The 17,688-nt window shown below is 41.8% G+C and overlaps 1 protein-coding gene across 1 annotated transcript; it reads left to right on the top strand.

Annotated features, from left to right (window-relative positions):
• The first annotated feature begins 11 nt into the window (after positions 1-11).
• LOC142492415 (E3 ubiquitin-protein ligase Topors-like) lies at positions 12-16,674 on the top strand. The gene is made up of 2 exons (XM_075595060.1): positions 12-272; positions 11,406-16,674. Exons 1-2 carry the CDS (start codon positions 213-215, stop codon positions 14,430-14,432), a joined length of 3,087 nt encoding a protein of 1,028 aa, XP_075451175.1. The 5' UTR covers positions 12-212; the 3' UTR covers positions 14,433-16,674.
• Positions 16,675-17,688: the final 1,014 nt, after the last annotated feature.

Here is a 17,688-nt window from a genome sequence, read left to right as displayed (position 1 = left end):
ATCCTTCCTTTGGGCTTTCACCCGGCATGCCTTGCCCTTCCTGTTCTAGTTTCCTGGATGCGGGTGGTGGGGAGGAGAAAAGGCTTGTTGTGTAAGGGAACGCGGGCCGGTTAGGAGGAAAGGGGCATATCGTGAGCAATGGATGTGTAACACACAAGAAGAGCCCAATAGGCAGACCGTGCTCCCCATCACCCATTTACCAGAGGCTCATCATGAGAGAGAGGCGATCAAGGCGCCGGAAGCCAAAAGGGAGAGAAGAGGCAGCAGATCCGGTAATATATATTATTATTGTTAATAACAATATCAGAAGAAAATCAGATGAGTGTATGAAAGGCAGAAAGACGCAATGGTTTTCCCCTGTCGGAGGGCAGGTTCGAATTCTAGAACGCTGGAGTGCCCTTCATTCTAGAACGTGCAGTGTCCCTTTCCGTGCCTACCATAGTGATGTCACTCAGTTGTCCTGGAAGACATTACTGTCTCTTGGAAGAAGCAGTCACTAGGAAATAGGATATAGATTAGAGAGATTGAGTAGCTCAGATTGAGAGAGAGCAAAGGCTGGAGAAGACCCATTGTGCCAAAAGGTAAGAGCCTGCAGCCTTTTAAGAGAATAACACAGAAGTAAATGTTGAGAAGGCTTTATAGAAGATTGTGAAAGGCGTTGAGTGACTGCTGGGTTGATCGGAATATGGCAACTTCTAAGGGCCCAATCAGTTTTGGGGGATTCTACAATGAACAAATGACATTGTACTGGAAATTAATGCGTAGTTTAGTGGTGTGTAACATTGGTGAACCCAAGTGTCAGTGCTCCTGACAACTTTGTGTGATTCCCTTTATCTCCAGGTGCCTCTGTAAGCAAAAGTAACTTGTACTGTAGGTATATCTGTATTTATATAGCACCGTCCAGGTACATAGCACTTTATGATACACGTGACATAACTTACATGTAACTTGTAAGCTCTTTACAATAGGGAACTAGCAGTACTAATTTAGAAGAATATTATCAAAAGTCCCTTATTTATCCAGCTTACGGTTGAACGTGCCTTATTTGTCTGACCCGCCAGGTAAATAACTTGTACCATATTGAATTAAACGTTTTGATCTTGGTTATAGTTGACATGATCGCAAGGGATGTATCAATAATTGAGAGAAGTGGCTCAGTAAAAAGGGTACTTCTGTTTGTGGTACAGTCCAGTTGAATACTAGAGCTAGGCTCTAGTTACTTGAAACAATTAATTTAATATGCATTTGTTGTGAGCATTTATTGCTACGGCGTGTGCTGAAGATTAAGGTCCAGATTCAGAAAAGGGTGCTAATATTTAGCACTCCTTTACGCTTATTTATTTGAATGGGAGCTGAGCTGTGCTAACGTTTAGTACTCTTGTGCGGCTCTGTGCCTTAGTGGTAGTGGGTTGATTGTTTAGAATAAAAACTGAACTCCTGTTTTTTATACGGCGACGGTTTTCGTTTTGCTCACAGCTTGTTGTGATGGTAAAGATTACCTGAGGGAGTTTATAGCTCTTAGGTAAATCTCCCAAGAGAAGTAAATGATGGTTCAGTGGCTCCACATTCTCCTTTTTGATGCCATCATAGTACTATAGTTATTTGAAGTGCGTATAATATTTGAGTGAGCCACTGAATTAGAATAATTTTTTTGTACCTCTGAACCACAATATTAAATTATTGCTATTTTTCATTCATTTTTTCCTTAAACAAAAACGAATCTGAATTTGGTCCAGCCTGGATGTTACAAAGAAATGAAGGCCAACCCCCTCCATTTAATCGCACAATGAGGTTAAGAGTTACAATTTCATTTTGTACAAGGTTGTGGGTATTGTTACACTACTAGGTCATTTGCAAGTTGCAGAGAGCCTTATTGAGAGTGACATTTTTTTGTGTACTCTGGAGGTGAATTTCAAACGGAACCATTTAGAAAAAAGGCTGACCGGTATTTGCTGCCACTTTTTATTGAAATGTCTATTTAGTGGCCTATTGGGAAACCCTTAGGAAAACGTACACCAGTAAATCATAAAAACATGCCTAGTTTTATCCAGCACTGAATTAAAACATTTTTATTCCATAGGAGCAACGAAAAAGGCGGGTCAGTGAAATTAGGATGTCATGAAAAGTGATGACTTGGTCCAATAATTTAGAACATTACGCAAATTGTTTAGTATTAAGACACAACATCCTAATTATTTCCCTACATATTATTCTAATGCAGATTAAATAATTTTTTTCTTGATATACTTTGTACCACATGCTTGGGCAGGGGCCGCTAGTGACACGGGGTGGTGACAGCTGCAGTGCCAGATTGTGAGGTTATTAAAACTGGTGGGCACCAAAAAAACGGCTGCTTGGGGACCAAGGTGGTTGTACTACACTGCTACTTAAGCAGATGTTTATTTTTTTTAGAAGAATAAATGAAAGGAAGAGGGCAAATGACTAAATCATCTGTCTTTCTCTTGTCTTCTTGCCTAAGACTTTAAAAGACAGATTTAAGGTAAGGTTTTGTTCAGTAGATATAGTGAACTCTTCAGGGGTCGAATCAAACAAGAACCTTCCTAAAGAATATATATATATATACACTCTAGAATTTGGTAATAACATTTTAGCCCGATTTTGAGAATCTTGTCTCGAGCTTTGAGCTATTCTTGAAATAAAATATCTCTGTCTGATTTCACTACTTTTAATTTGTACGTTTCAGAAGAACAGACCAGTTTTTCTCAAATTAAAATACTCCATTTCTGAAATTAAATATTCTGTTTAACTGGTTTTAGTTGTTGGAGATAAATATTTAGAAAATAAGCTAACAAATTGAAGTCTTAATGCAGGTTTTAACAATCACTGTGGGTTTAAGAAACTCTGGGGGGGGGGGAATGTTTTTACATTGAAAGTAAAGACAAACTGTATAAATGGAATTGCAATTGTTTAGGAATTTGTCAGATATGTTAGAAGGGGGAAATAACTGGAAATGATATTTTCTTTCTCTTTTTTTTTTAAATGGAATGATAAACTAGTAATTTCTGTGCTAGGACAAAATGTAATGAATCATTTAGATTGGATGGCATTTTAAGAAAGTTTATATAGGATATATGTTCATATATTAATCACAGTAGATTCTTTACCATAAATAGAGAATATTCTCTCAGATAATACAGGTTCACTGTGATTGAAACATCCTCTAGGAATATGCTCTACTAGTTAATACATGTAGAATGGGGGTGATTGCAGTGTTTACACTTTCACATTTCAGATTTCCTGGTCAAGAGATAAAATGTCCCTGTCCAAAAAAAATGTGTAAAATGCAATCATATGTAGATTTAAGAGCAGTTATAGCTTGTAGGAGGACACGAAACGCCTCTGTATGATTCACCTTCACTCTGCGCTGCTCTGCAGGTAATACACCTGCTGCAGTCAGTGTGCGAGTCGCTGTCTCCCCTGGGGACCGGCTAACTTAAAGTGAGTACCATGTAAGGGCTAGCTAGCCCCATCTCATAGTGGGGATGTATAATAAATATATCATGGGGTGTAGCCAGGACTATGACTGTAGGGTATATTTATTTGGTGGTGGAGTACTAATTATGCGTCGCACAAACTGCTGCGTACTGCAGAGGTTACCTGGCATCGCACCAATACAGCCTGGTATATTATTTGTCCGTGTATAGTAGAGTCGGGTTATACTCTGTGTATACACCGACACTGAGTATATAACCTCACGGCACAATACACTGACACACAGTACAAGATGTGGGGGGAACATGGAAGGACAGCCGGTGATGGAGGGGAGGGAGTGACAAGTGCGGGGACCGTGGGTGATCTCTACCTTGTCTATGCTTCCATGTGGTGCTGTCTGAGCAGTCGGCAGACTTCAGTGGCAGGCAGCCATGCCCAAGTCATGGCCAGTACCAGTGAGGAGTGGAGGCCTGGTGAGGAACGCCCCACCCTCGGGTTCAGGGCTCTGCCCTGCTGCCATCATCGCGCATGGGCTTCTGGGTTCGAGTTCTCATGTGCCGGGTTTTAAATTTGATCCCAGTGAGGGATCAAATGTCCAGGGAATCGGGAAATTTTCAGCTGAATGGAAACACTCAGTAATTGTTTTCTAAATATCATTCAGATGATCATATTTGTGTTGCCTTCCTTTCTATGATATATAATTTGAGCATAGTAAGTACGAAAGCCACCTAGTGACTGAGCTTAAACTGCAGGCAATCTTTCCCAGTGTTGGTAAATCCACGCGTACATAATCCCCATTCCATTTTTGCTATTAATATTGTCTTTTATTTACATGGCCCCAACATATTCTGCGGAGCAGTACAATATGGGGGAAAGGACAAGAACACATACAATGCACACAACGTAAAATGTAATGAGGTCTTTGCTGCGAGAAGCTGACATTAACCCCATTTCAGCACTGAAGAGGTTATGTACACATGTTGTGTAGGCGTAATTGTAATTAATAGTTTGTTTTGTTTAAAGCCACACAATTCCTCCTCCACCAGTTGTAACACCCCAAGAATACACATTAGCGTGTGTGTATCTCCTCCATCCTTTGTCGATCCACTGCTGGATGAAGGCCCTTGCTAGGATCTTCCAGGTACTTTGGTTGCCTTTTCTTCTCCCCGTTGCTCCCCCAAAAATTCTGATTTTATCCTCCCATCTTTTGGTCATAATTTTTGATTTTTTAATCTCACTTGGAGTCCAGTCGAGTACCATTTTTGTCCAATGATGGTAAATTTTTCTTGCAATATGTCGGGCCCACTGCCATTTCACCTAAGGCTGCATCCATGGAAGGACAGGCAGCGCTGAGCCGTGGCGGACTCTCCGCGCTGAGCCCCGGCATCCGCAATGAGGATGTCTTTAGAGGGGGCTCACGCGAGTGTCCGCAGGCGTGCTGAGGAGTTGGGTTTTTCAGCCGACAGCCAATGCTGTTTTTCAGCGCGCTGTCGGCTGAAAACCTCCAATCACAGCAAAGCGGCGTCAACGTCACGGCGCCATGAATTGACGTAGGTGCCCCGCCTCTTCCCGCCTCCCGATTGCACACGCTGGCTCATCTGCCAGTCCATGGGATCGCTGCTGACCGGGCAGGCGAGCTGAGGCTCTATGGACACAGCCTAATGTAACCATGTATTTGTAACCATGTATATCTGTCATCACAGCTCTGTGCCCAGGACATATTTGAAAACGAGAGGTACTGTTAGTCTCAATGTATTACTGCCTAACATTTTATAAATAAATAAAATACATTGAATTTCTTCACCCGTGTGATACTTCACAGACTTTTGTTTGGTTCTGAACCCATTCATTCTGTTTCCTGTCTCTTTGGATAATACATTTTACACATCTCTCCATAGTTCTTTGTTGCCTGAAACTTCTGAATGATCTTCGCATTTTGGGTGCAAGTTTCACATCCGTACGTGAGCACGGGCAGACTACACTGGTTGGAAACTTTTTCTTGAGGCACAGTGGCAGGTTCCCTTGAAATATTGCCTTGTTTCTTAGGCTGCGATTATAGTGGCCGCGACGGTGCGCGCCACCGGAACAAAGCAATGTAACCCAATTATGGCGCCCATAGTGCGCGCGATGGAGCGGCAGCGTTCTGAGCAGACAGACTAAATAGTTTTTTTGCCCGATGGGCGTGTCACCTGACTTGTGTCTACCAATCACAGTGCCGTGTCTAAGAATTTCCTTAGATCCTATCATACTCAGGGGAAACACCCTTTCTGCCTTCAGCTAGTCGTCTAGGTAGGTAGATTCTACTGCGTTAAATACAATACATTTCGATGTAAGTCCCCGAATATTTTTAGCTTTTGACTTCTAGTATTTTTCACGTACAGAGCTTAACATCAGCTGCAGTGAAGTGCGCCCGGCTACCCGCCCCTCCGGGGACTCTGTCACACAACAAAACAAACATTGGGTCACAAAAATAGCATAAAATCATTTATAAATGAAAGTAATAAAAACATATGTATGTATATTCCCAAAGCTTTAAAAAAAAGTATAATCGCCTGCTAATTGGAATGAGAACTTCCCACTGGGACTTGGCTGCCGGTTCACTCCTTTCTCCTCCGCTGATCGCTGCAGGACCTGTGTTCTTCGAGCTTGTGATTTGCTACTGGGACCTCAAGTTTAGGGATAGATGTTTCCGCTGAGTGGATGACCCTTGTGGAGATGTCTGCCATGCCTCCCTATGGTGCGCGACGTGCATGTTTCGCGCGAGCGACAGGCGTGCGTGACGTCATGCGTTCTGTCGCGCACGCACCCCTTTATAGTCGCGGCCTTACAAATGCAATCCCTCCCATCTTTGTCCCTTGCTATTTATTGCTGTTGCATTTAGCACTGCAGTTACTTGCAGCTTATCCTGGTTATCCTGCTTTTTGGTGCAGCTCTGCACATTATTGCAGACTCCATTTTGTTTTCACTGTCTTGTTATTTTTGTGTTATATTAAACTATCAGTATATATGTATGTATATGTATATGTATGTGTGTGTATATATATGTGTATATGTATATATATATATATATATATATATATATATATATATATATATATATATGTATGTGTATATATATATGTATATGTATGTGTATACAGGCATACCCCGCATTAACGTACGCAATGGGACCGGAGCATGTATGTAAAGTGAAAATGTACTTAAAGTGAAGCACTACCTTTTCCCCACTTATTGATTAATGTACTGTACTGCAATCGTCATATATATGCATAACTGATGTAAATAACGCATGTGTAACAGGCTCTATAGTCTCCCCACTTGCGCACAGCTTCGGTACAGGTAGGGAGCCGATATTGCTGTTCAGGACGTGCTGACAGGCGCATGCGTGAGCTGCCATTTGCCTATTGAGCGAAATGTACTTACTCGCGAGTGTACTTAAAGTGAGTGTCCTTAAAGCGGGGTATGCCTGTATATATATATATATATATATATATATATATATATATATATATATATATATATATATATATATATATATATATATATATATATATATATATATATATATGTATGTGTATATGTGTGTGTGTATATATATATATATATATATATATATATATATATATTTGCTTTCCTGTGTAGGGTTTTTGTCACTTTTTTTACTCACCATAACTTAACTCAGTATTATGGTTTATATATATATATATACATATATACACATACATACATATATATATATATATATATATATATATACATGCATACATGCATACATGCATACATGCATACATGCATACATGCATACATGCATGCATACATACAGTGGTCGACAAATCACCAAAAAATCTACTCGCCACCTAGTACCACACATGTGCTGCTTGAGCCAATAGGAGCTCGCCACGATGTTAAGTCCACTCGCCCGGGGCGTGCAAATGTATAGGTTTGTCGAACACATATATATTTATATATATATATATATATATATGAGGTATCAGTACCGTGTTAGCCGAGCTTCAATAATCAAAAAATAAATAGATGATACCGTTCTGTGGCTAACGAAATGCTTTTATTTGTGCGAGCTTTCGAGATACACTGATCTCTTCTTCCGGCGATGTTACAATGAATGAAGCAAGGATAACTTAAAAAACAGTGTCTCTTGGAATGTTATCTGAGCTGGTCCTTCCCCCGTTGTGTATGAGATTTATGGCTGGAGGTGTCAAAGTGTAACTGAAAGCAAGTGAAGAAAGAGTGTGTATGTGTATCAGTGTGAATAAAAATGAATGGAGAGCCCACAGTATAAACTGTGCTCTACACAAGGTGTGTGTGGAGTGAGAGGGGATATAAATGGTGTGGGTGGGTGTGGAAATGTGAGAGTTAGTAGCACAACTAAAAGTGTGTGTGGATACTATGTGGTCCCTTTTGGTGTATAGGGATGGAAAAATAAGGAGTATAGGTATGTGTGAGAGACAGCTGTGTGTGCATACATATAGCACAGTATGTACATACATGGCCTTTAGCGCTCATGGGAAGAGAGTTCGCTAGTGTCAGTAATGACTCATAAAATTTCGATCTCTGTTTAGGCCACTGCTAAGTGTCCCGAACAGTACCTATACTCCTTATTTTTCCATCCCTATACACCAAAAGGGACCACATAGTATCCACACACACTTTTAGTTGTGCTACTAACTCTCACATTTCCACACCCACCCACACCATTTATATCCCCTCTCACTCCACACACACCTTGTGTAGAGCACAGTTTATACTGTGGGCTCTCCATTCATTTTTATTCACACTGATACACATACACACTCTTTCTTCACTTGCTTTCAGTTACCCTTTGACACCTCCAGCCATAAATCTCATACACAACGGGGGAAGGACCAGCTCAGATAACATTCCAAGAGACACTGTTTTTAAGTTATCCTTGCTTCATTCATTGTAACATCGCCGGAAGAAGAGATCAGTATATCTCGAAAGCTCGCACAAATAAAAGCATTTCGTTAGCCACAGAACGGTATCATCTATTTATTTTTTGATTATATATATATATATATATCAAATTTGGTGTCCTGTCTTTTTTTGTGGTTTTCCATGCAATCTAATGGTTAATGTGGCATTCTCGTAAATGTTCTTTGTAACATCAATGAACGTTTCTTCAACATTTTGTCTTAATGCATCTAGGACCGCTGAGGCGTAGACAGAATCAAACGCTTTTTCGTATTCTATGAATTCTAAGATACTGTAGATCTTATTCATTACTTCAGGAAATCACTTGGATGTGGTCCACTGAGTTGTATCCTCTGCCAATCCCACTTATTCTCTAGGCTAGGCAACGTCCAGTGTCTGTTGTAGTCGATTAGTGTATATCTTTGTACAACATCTTGTAAGTGATTGGAAGTAGACTGATTGGTCTGTAGTTAATGAGTTTTTTTTTTTATTTTTTGTTTTTTTTCCCCCCTCCTTGTCGATGAGGATAATTATGGTATTGCTCCATTGCTCTAGAATTTTCCTGTTTTTCAAGGATTTTTTTCTACTACTTCCCCAACTTCTTTCAAGATTTCAGGAGCCTTTTCTATTTTTCATGGATGTTACTGCTTTTACTACTTCTTCTGGAAAGACGGATGGTACATCTTCTTGTCATCTGCTGGATTATGCCCACTCTTTGTGTATGATTTAATGTAGAAGAGCTCAACTCTCTTTATGATAAGTGCACAGTCTTTTATTGTTTATCCATCATCTTGTTTGAGTGCAATGATTTGCTTCTTCCTGTTACGGTCGCTTACGTCGCTGTGTACTGTCCAGGAGACAGACCCGCTAGGCAGAGGTGGAGAGTAAAGACCGACATGTACCTAGGATTCAAATCCTGAAGAGGTAGAGTAGTAGTAAGGTCCGAGGCCAGGAGAAGGCAGGATAAACGTGGTCACTGTTCCGGGGTCAGGGCTGGAGAAAGCAGAGTAGAAGGGGTCACAGTTGCGAGGTCGTCAATGATAGACAAAGAGCAAGACAGGCAGGACAAAGCTTCTAGCAGGGAACAGGGTTAGCAGAACGTTGGACAGGCAAGGAGTGGAGGGTAATATGAGGCCTTATAAAGGGTGCAGGCAGTCATTCCAGACTGAGGCCGACTTCCTGCCTCGGCGGCCATGTTGGGAGGTGCTGTACAGATCCGGAATGAGGCTAACTTCCTCCCTCGGCAGCCATGTTGAGCAATCCTTATACTTCCCAACCATAAGTTGCCACTTTGTCTTTAAGCTTTTGTTATCTTCAATAGTCTTCTTCACCATATCACCGCAACCAGATGTCCCAGGCCAGAAAATATCCCTATATAATCAACAGGACTGGCGGTGCTAAGGGGACAGAAACTATCAGACACACAAAAGAACACAGGAACCCCTATTGGAAGCACTCAGACTTATATAGTTACATAGTAGATGAGGTTGAAAAAAGACGTACGTCCATCAAGTTCAATCTGTGCTAAATTTAGACAACAGATACTTTATCCTATATCTATACTTACTCATTGATCCAGAGGAAGGTAAACAAAAAAAACCATTAAGGGGAAAAATAAATTCCTTCCTGACTCCAAGAATTGGCAATCGGATTAATCCCTGGATCTACATACTTCCCGTGTTTACTTATTTAATATATACCTGTATACCTTTCCTTTCTAAAAAAAAAAAATGTCCAACCTTTTTTTTTTGAACAAATCTATTGTATCTGCCATCACAGTCTCCATGGGTAATGAATTCCACATTTTAACTGCTCTCACTGTAAAGAACCTTTTCATTTGTTGCTGGTGAAATCTCCTTTCCTCCAATCTTAAGGGATGGCCCCAAGTCCTTTGTACTGCCCGTGGGATGAATAGTTCATTTGAAAGCTCCTTGTACTGTCCCCGAATATATTTGTATATAGCTATCATATCCCCTCTTCGATGCCTCTTTTCTAATGTAAATAAATCTAATTTAGCTAGCCTCTCCCCATAAGTTAGATTCTCCATCCCCTTTATTAATTTGGTGGCTCTTCTCTGCACTTTCTCTAGTTCCAAAATGTCTTTTCTAAGGAGGGGTGCCCAAAATGTTACTCCATACTCAAGGTGTGGTCTTACTAATGCTTTGTAAAGGGGCATAATTATGTTTACTTCCCTTCCATCCATTGCGCGTTTGATGCAAGATAAGATCTTGTTTGCCTTTGCAGCTACTGCATGACTTTGGGCACTATTAATAAGCCTGCTGTCTACAAGCACTCCTAAATCCTTCTCCATCAAGGATTTCCCCAATGTTTCCCCATTTAATGTGTAAGTCGCCAGTTTATTCTTGCATCCCAAATGCATAACCTTACATTTATCTGTATTGTATTGTATTGTATTGTTTAATAGTATGGTTAAACCTACCTGCACAAGTGTCACTATACATCTTTATGAACACCCATCGCCACTTTGAGGCAGTGTGATAAGAATGTGTGTGTGTTGAGGGCGCAAAAAAAGACCTCCTTTGGGGTGCACATACTACTACAACCTTTTTGTTTTTAATCAATTTGTAGATATACATAACATGATGAAGAAAGGTAGGCAACTGTTGTGTGTGGAAAAAATGCCGCTAAATTTACATTTTTTTTAATTTGCCTTCTTTTTTTCATCATGAGATATAGATGTGTGTATCTCTCTCTATCTCTCTCTCTAACTCTATATCTCGCTCTGTCTCCTCCCTCTCGCACGCTCTCTCTCTCTCTCTCTCTTCCCCCTTTTCCCCATGTGTCGCCTTTCCTCCCTCTCCCCCCCCCCCCATCTCTATCGAATTTCATATACACAGTCTAGAGTAGAGTAGTTACATGGGCAGATGCATTCACAAACATTTTAATAAGATCTGCAAGTATATATTAACATGAATATTTTTTGTAGTGAGTAGGCAGGACTGGATCTTTTAATAAAGTATCTTTTATACTTATTTTCATAGATGATGGCGTCATCAACTGAGGAATTCACGGTGGATGGCAGTTTTTCGCCAAAGGCTGGTACAAGTAAATTGCAAAGCCACAGTACGCCAGCGGATGCTTCCCCAGACTCCAAGTGCCCCATTTGCCTGGACAGGTTTGATAACATGTCTCACCTGGACCGATGCCTGCACAGGTTCTGCTTTAGCTGCATTCAAGAGTGGGCAAAAAACAAAGCCGAGTGCCCCCTGTGTAAGCAGCCCTTCCACTCAATCTTCCACAGCGTACGGGCCGAAGATGACTTCAAGGAATACATTCTGAGACCCACAATGAATGGTTCCTTTGGCAGCCTTGATGGGCATCGGTTTCGGTATCGCACCACCTTGAGCAGGGACTGCCGCGTACCCATCCATCCCCTGACATCCTCGTCCTCTCGTAGGACGTACACACCTCCAGACAACGGAATTCTTTTTGAAGGGATTTCAAATCAGACGTCACTGCAAAGGGGCGGTGATATTCATCAGATGATACGGAGGCTGACCTCCAGGAGACAGGCCAGTGCAGAGGGGCGGTTCATGAGACAGATCCAAGAGCAGGAGCTTATCAACTTCAGGAGGGCTCTGTATCGCTCCGGAGTACGCGTCAGAAACATCCAGGATGGAGGCCGCTACCGGGATATCTCTGCGGAGTTCTTTCGACGAAATCCTGCCTGCCTCCACCGCCTCATACCGTGGCTGAAGAGGGAGCTGACTGTCCTATTCGGCAGCCACGGTTCCCTCGTCAACATAGTGCAGCACATCATCATGAGCAATGTGGCACGCTACGACATGGAGAGCCAAGCCTTTGTGGAGGACCTCAGGCCATTTCTGCTGCACCGCACCGACCACTTCCTGCATGAGTTTATCAACTTCGCCCGCTGCCCCTACAATGTCGAGGCGTACGACCAGCATGCCAATTATGACTGCCCTGCCCCATCATACGAGGAAGGAAGCCGTTCAGAGTCGTCCATCATCACTATATCACCTGACGAGCCAGATGCTTGGGAGCCAGATGCTCCCTCTTCTGCTCTTGGACTCAGCCAGACTCCATGGGACGATGAGACACCGGGACCTTCCTACTCAACAGAGCAAGCTACCGCTACTGTGTCAACTACCCTGGATAGCTTGGAAAGCTCAGATGAAGAGCCCTCTATTAGCGAGGCAGCAGCCCAGGTGGACCTAAAAATGGAACCTGCTGCAAAGATACAGGACAGCGCCTTTCCATCAGATGACTGTGTCATAGTGGGCTATGTTAAGCCTCTCGCTGAAAGGACCCCAGAACTGGTTGAGCTGTCTTCAGACTCAGAAAGCTACCTGTGTGAGGCAAAGAGTGAAGACACAAAAAAGTCACTCTTTAAGCCATTCACTTTGCTGAGTGACACTAGTGGGCTGAGAAGGTCCTCTTCCCCTGGTTCATCCATCCTTCTCAAAGAGAAGTGTGCTCTCAAAAGTAGCTATAAAGATAGGACCTCATCTGACAAACAGGGACATTCTAAAAAGAAAGCGAAGGGGAAAAGGCCAGTGGATTTTTCTTCTCGGAGCGTTATTAAAGCCAGGAAAGATCAAGGAAGCTTGCGCAGCAGCTATGACATTTCACGATGGAGGGCAAGGTCAAGGAGTTCAGATTGCTACTCTCGCTCGTCTCGCAATGGGGGCCATAACAATCGAAGGAGATGTCACAGCAAGGACAGGCCAAGAACCAGAAGTCCAGAGAAGAGTGGGCACAAAGGCTGGAGGGAAAGGAAGAGATCCAGAAGCAGAGACAGGAGCTTGTCCTGGAGAAGCAGGACTGTGTCGCTGACCAGTGAAAGCTCCAGAGAAAAGGACGGATCCAGCTCTAGAAGCCGTAACCGCAGCAGAGGCAGGTCACGGAGTCATGACAGTGACCATAGCTTTCCTGCTGACAAATACCGCAGTACGTATCAGTGGAAGTACACTTATTATAGCAAAAACCGGGACAGAGATGGCTATGAGCAGTCCTATAAGAGACGGACACATGGTAGGGGTCTTTATTCTAGGCCTTCTTCCAGCCCAGACTACAGCATACAGTCTTACTCTGAGAGCAAAGACCGAAGGCGAGAAAGGGGATACATCGCTAGCAAACAGTACCGCCATGACCGATACCGGTCAAGGAGTCGTTCCAGCAGTTGTATGAATACATCTGGGACTGAGCGCACCCATTCAGACAAGCCCAGCGGGAAGAGGAAATATAAAACTCGCCATCTAGAGAACCAGGAGAAGGAAGAGAGCCATCAGGAAACAGACATGGGCAAGGAAAAAGAGGATAGTACTCAGGTAGGCAAGACCTCGCCAGCTAGGTACATAGGGGGTTACAAAAATGAGTCAATCAGCTTTTCATCCAGTGAGCCAAATTCGAAATTGAAGAAGACACGGAGCCCCAGTGTGGAAATAGTGTATGAAGGTAAAGCAGGGGAGGGCACAAAGCACCATAAGAAAAAGAAGAAAAAGAAGCACAAGAAAAAACACAGGAGGGAACACACAGTCAGTTCTCCGGCCGCTTCCCCGCTCATCATCACCATTGATAGTGGCAGCGAAACACCAATGGTAGAGGATATCTCCTGCGATGATGACAGTAATACTTTCCTGTCTATTAAAAACCACTGCATTGATTCCGCAATCCCTGTGTCCAGCCAGTCCCCAGCAACATCTGCAACAGCCAGCACCATAGACCTGCTAAGTGGAGAAGGTGCTGAACCATATTCCAAAGTTTATGATTTATCTTCAAGCAACGGACACCTGGATGCCGCCACGGGAATTCTGGACGGTTTACATTTTGACGATAGCTCTGACGAGCTGGCCCTCACTACGACATGCAGTCTGCCCAGTGCTGGGTCTCCCTATGGTGATGGCACAGCACCGGCTGAACCTCTACCAGAGTCTGAGCCCATACAAGACAATGCTTCTTCAGTGTCGCCGTGTGTGATAACAGGACTTCAAAAGAGCCTTGCTGAGAAAAACGGTGACATTGAATCTCTGGAAAACTTTGCATAGCACCTCGTGCCAGGGAAGATGTTTTATTGGGCTGGGGGTTAACTTCCTTTTTGTTTTTGTTGATTTAAAATAGTCCATCTTCTCTTAATGAAGACATCTGCCATTAACTTTCCCATCTCATTTGACTCATTGATATATATTTTTTTTTATATTGGCCGAATTAAGGGAACACACTATGGAAGTCCTACAATATGTCGCTGTTTCCACAATGCTAGAAACAGAAGGTTTATCTGTAAAAAAAATATTGCCCCATGGAAAATGCTAATATAGCCTATGACCATTATTGCATTACATATGGAATTTTCCTATGCGTTTTTTCCCAGCATCCTTCACTAACGCCTGATTGGGGAAAAAAATAACTTTTAAAGGTGTATTCCTGAGTACTCTGCATTTGTACTTAGGGTTACTTTTGTAATGAATACTTATATCCACAGCCAGAAATTCCCCAATTTAATTAATAATTAAGAGGCGTTGTTCAGAGAGATTCAGGTTGGCAGGCAGTGTTAGAAACACTGGACGCTGGCATAAACCGCACTCAAATGTAGTCTTTGTTAAACATTTAAAACCTATAACATGGCAAATATACTGTTACCCACTACAGGAACTATATACATTTCAAGTATACCGCAGCTACTCTATGTAGCATATCCCAAAAAGATGTCCCTTGTTCAAAAATATATACACTTATTTCCCTTACTCGCCCTGTATGTACCGTAATGTGCGGTGCCTTAGCAAATAGATCCCAACAATCAAAACGGATTCTGTGGATACAATTAAATTACTCACTTAAAAGAAAACCAACTGCAAATAAAAATCAATTACATCTTCATTTTAAAACCTTGCTCTCAGTATAATAGTGCATTTAATTTCAATAGAGGTGTTTGTTTTTTTTCCCCTTAATTGAGCACTTCTTCCAATGCATTTACACGACATTTGTTTGAAACACCTTCAGAATGTCTGAGTTTGAGGCTATAGATACAATTCAGTAACAACTACCCCAGTAACCTCAGGCCATTAGATAAGACATAGGCCTACATCCCAATTACGTCCAGGTAAATAGTATTAATAATGATCCTCAACATCAGATCTTACTCTGGTTATATAAACAATGCTAACAAGTCAGCAAAGGGGTTATGCAAAACTAGGACTGGATCATTATTACACAGCTGATCTGAATTCAGTCTTTGGCCGGTATGGAAACTGGTTTGGGAAGTTTGAAAACACCTAGTGAGGCTTTTACAATGGAATCCATTGAATTGAGTAGAAAGTATGACATCAGACTGAATAAGTCTTATTATTTTATTAAAATGGTGCATGTAGGACATATTTTTTTTATGTTCCTTAAATACAAACCTTGTAATCTGATTTACATTTTCCATCTGATAGGCTCAGGGCTCACACATCACCAATTCATGATTTAGGTGCTAATGGCCTGAAGTAGGACTAGGATGATTATTTTTTATTTTTTAATAATGGCAATGAAGGTTATACAATGCATTGTTTAATGGTAATTAGTTAATCCATAATCCAGTATAAAGAACATACATTTTCAGTATTCACAACTTTTTATTTCCACAAAAATGCATCTGTATCTAGTCAGTGTGATTCCTTTACAGGAACCTATGTGAAGCATAGTGTCTCAAGAACGAAGATAAGCACTTGGCATACAATCCTAATTTGACTATAATCTCCATATTGACACCCTTGGTGTAACATAAGAAACAATTTTATAGATTTAGTTTTTCTTGATAGCGCTGTTTTTTTCATGGTGACCCTTCATTAAGTTTGAAGAGGTTGGTTTGCTTCCAGTTTTTTCTTCGGAGACGTAAAGTATGTATGTTCATAACCGCTTCCAATGTTCACACAATGTTACATATTGGGGGGAAAGGCAGAGGGGGCTGAAGGCTCACCAGCAACCAGTCAGAAGTCATATATTGCTAGGCTCTGGCTGCAGGTGGCTCTCAGAGAGAGAAGCCGGGCCAGGCTGAGAGGGGAGAGAGCCGGAGGCAGCAAAGGTATCTTGTTTGCATATAATATATATGTTTCAACCACATGGTAGATTGTTATTGAAGCACAGTGGAGCTAGTCTACTGCCTTGAAAATTAGGATCCTTTTTATGTTGCAGCCACATAAGGCCAAGGTTATTTTCTGTTTGTCACCATATTGCAAATACTGCTTAAAGGGTCGGTGTCCCAGTCTGATGAATAAAACTCGCCCTGGTTTCGGGAGCAAATGAAGTGTACGCCTGACCTTTTGGAATCAACTTCTCTTCAGTTCTACTTTTCCATAAACACAAATTCATAAAGGCCCATCCTGCTTCCGAACATTTATTAGCGCTGTAAGAGGGTGAGACCACATAACCATGTGACACCATTTCTGCCTTCTGTATGTGGGTGGTTTTTTTTTTTTGTTCTTTCAGAATATAAAAAATGTTTAATGGAGAAATCACAATAATAATTATACACAAATATTTCCCCCGGAATAGAAAACTACTGGAGAATTGCACAAGGGTTACAGTAAGGTGGTCCAAGTTCAGTTCATGAATTGGCCAGATTAAGATTTCTCTAACAACCCATCTTGACAACTATAAAGCTTTGTTACCTAAACTTTCTGCTCCATATCTCTCTACAATCTTCATAAAACTTTGCTTCGAACTGACATCTATCTCTTTTTCTCACCTCTGATCCCTTGCCTGGTTTTCCATTAAATGCTGTATCGCCTACAATGTCTCCTCTCCTTCCATGTGTTTCATTCTTGTTCCGCATATACTGTATTTCTGCTTTCATTGCCTGCTTTATTCTCCCTCTCTGTCCTGCACATTTCCACTGCTCCTTGCCACCTGAAGTCTTTTTCTGATTCTGCGCCCTACCGTCTTCCACCCACTATCTGACGAGTTCCCCTTTCCCATCTTCAAGACCCACCAGAATGCGTGCGCACACACATTTGTTTTTAAAGCGTGCAACCTGATACTTCCAGGGTTCTAAATGATGACGCAAAGGTAGCTAACGTTTTTAAGTGTGTAACCTCAATTAATATGCATTGTTTTTGTGGCAATATGAGATATAATGACTTCTATGAAAGGCATGTGTTTTCAGAGCACACGCAGTCCAACAACAATACATGATATTCTACCAAACGTCCGTTGTCTTTACCAGTAATTAATAATAAGCAGGATGGCGGCCTTGCAAACCCCATATCTCACACTCCTCGCTCTCACCTACTCTCCTTATCACTCCCCCCCACCCCCCATCATTCT

The sequence above is a fragment of the Ascaphus truei genome, chromosome 1 (genome assembly GCF_040206685.1).
Source record: "Ascaphus truei isolate aAscTru1 chromosome 1, aAscTru1.hap1, whole genome shotgun sequence".
In the NCBI taxonomy this organism is placed as follows: Eukaryota; Metazoa; Chordata; class Amphibia; order Anura; family Ascaphidae; genus Ascaphus; species Ascaphus truei.
This window is presented reverse-complemented; position numbering and strand designations above follow the sequence as displayed.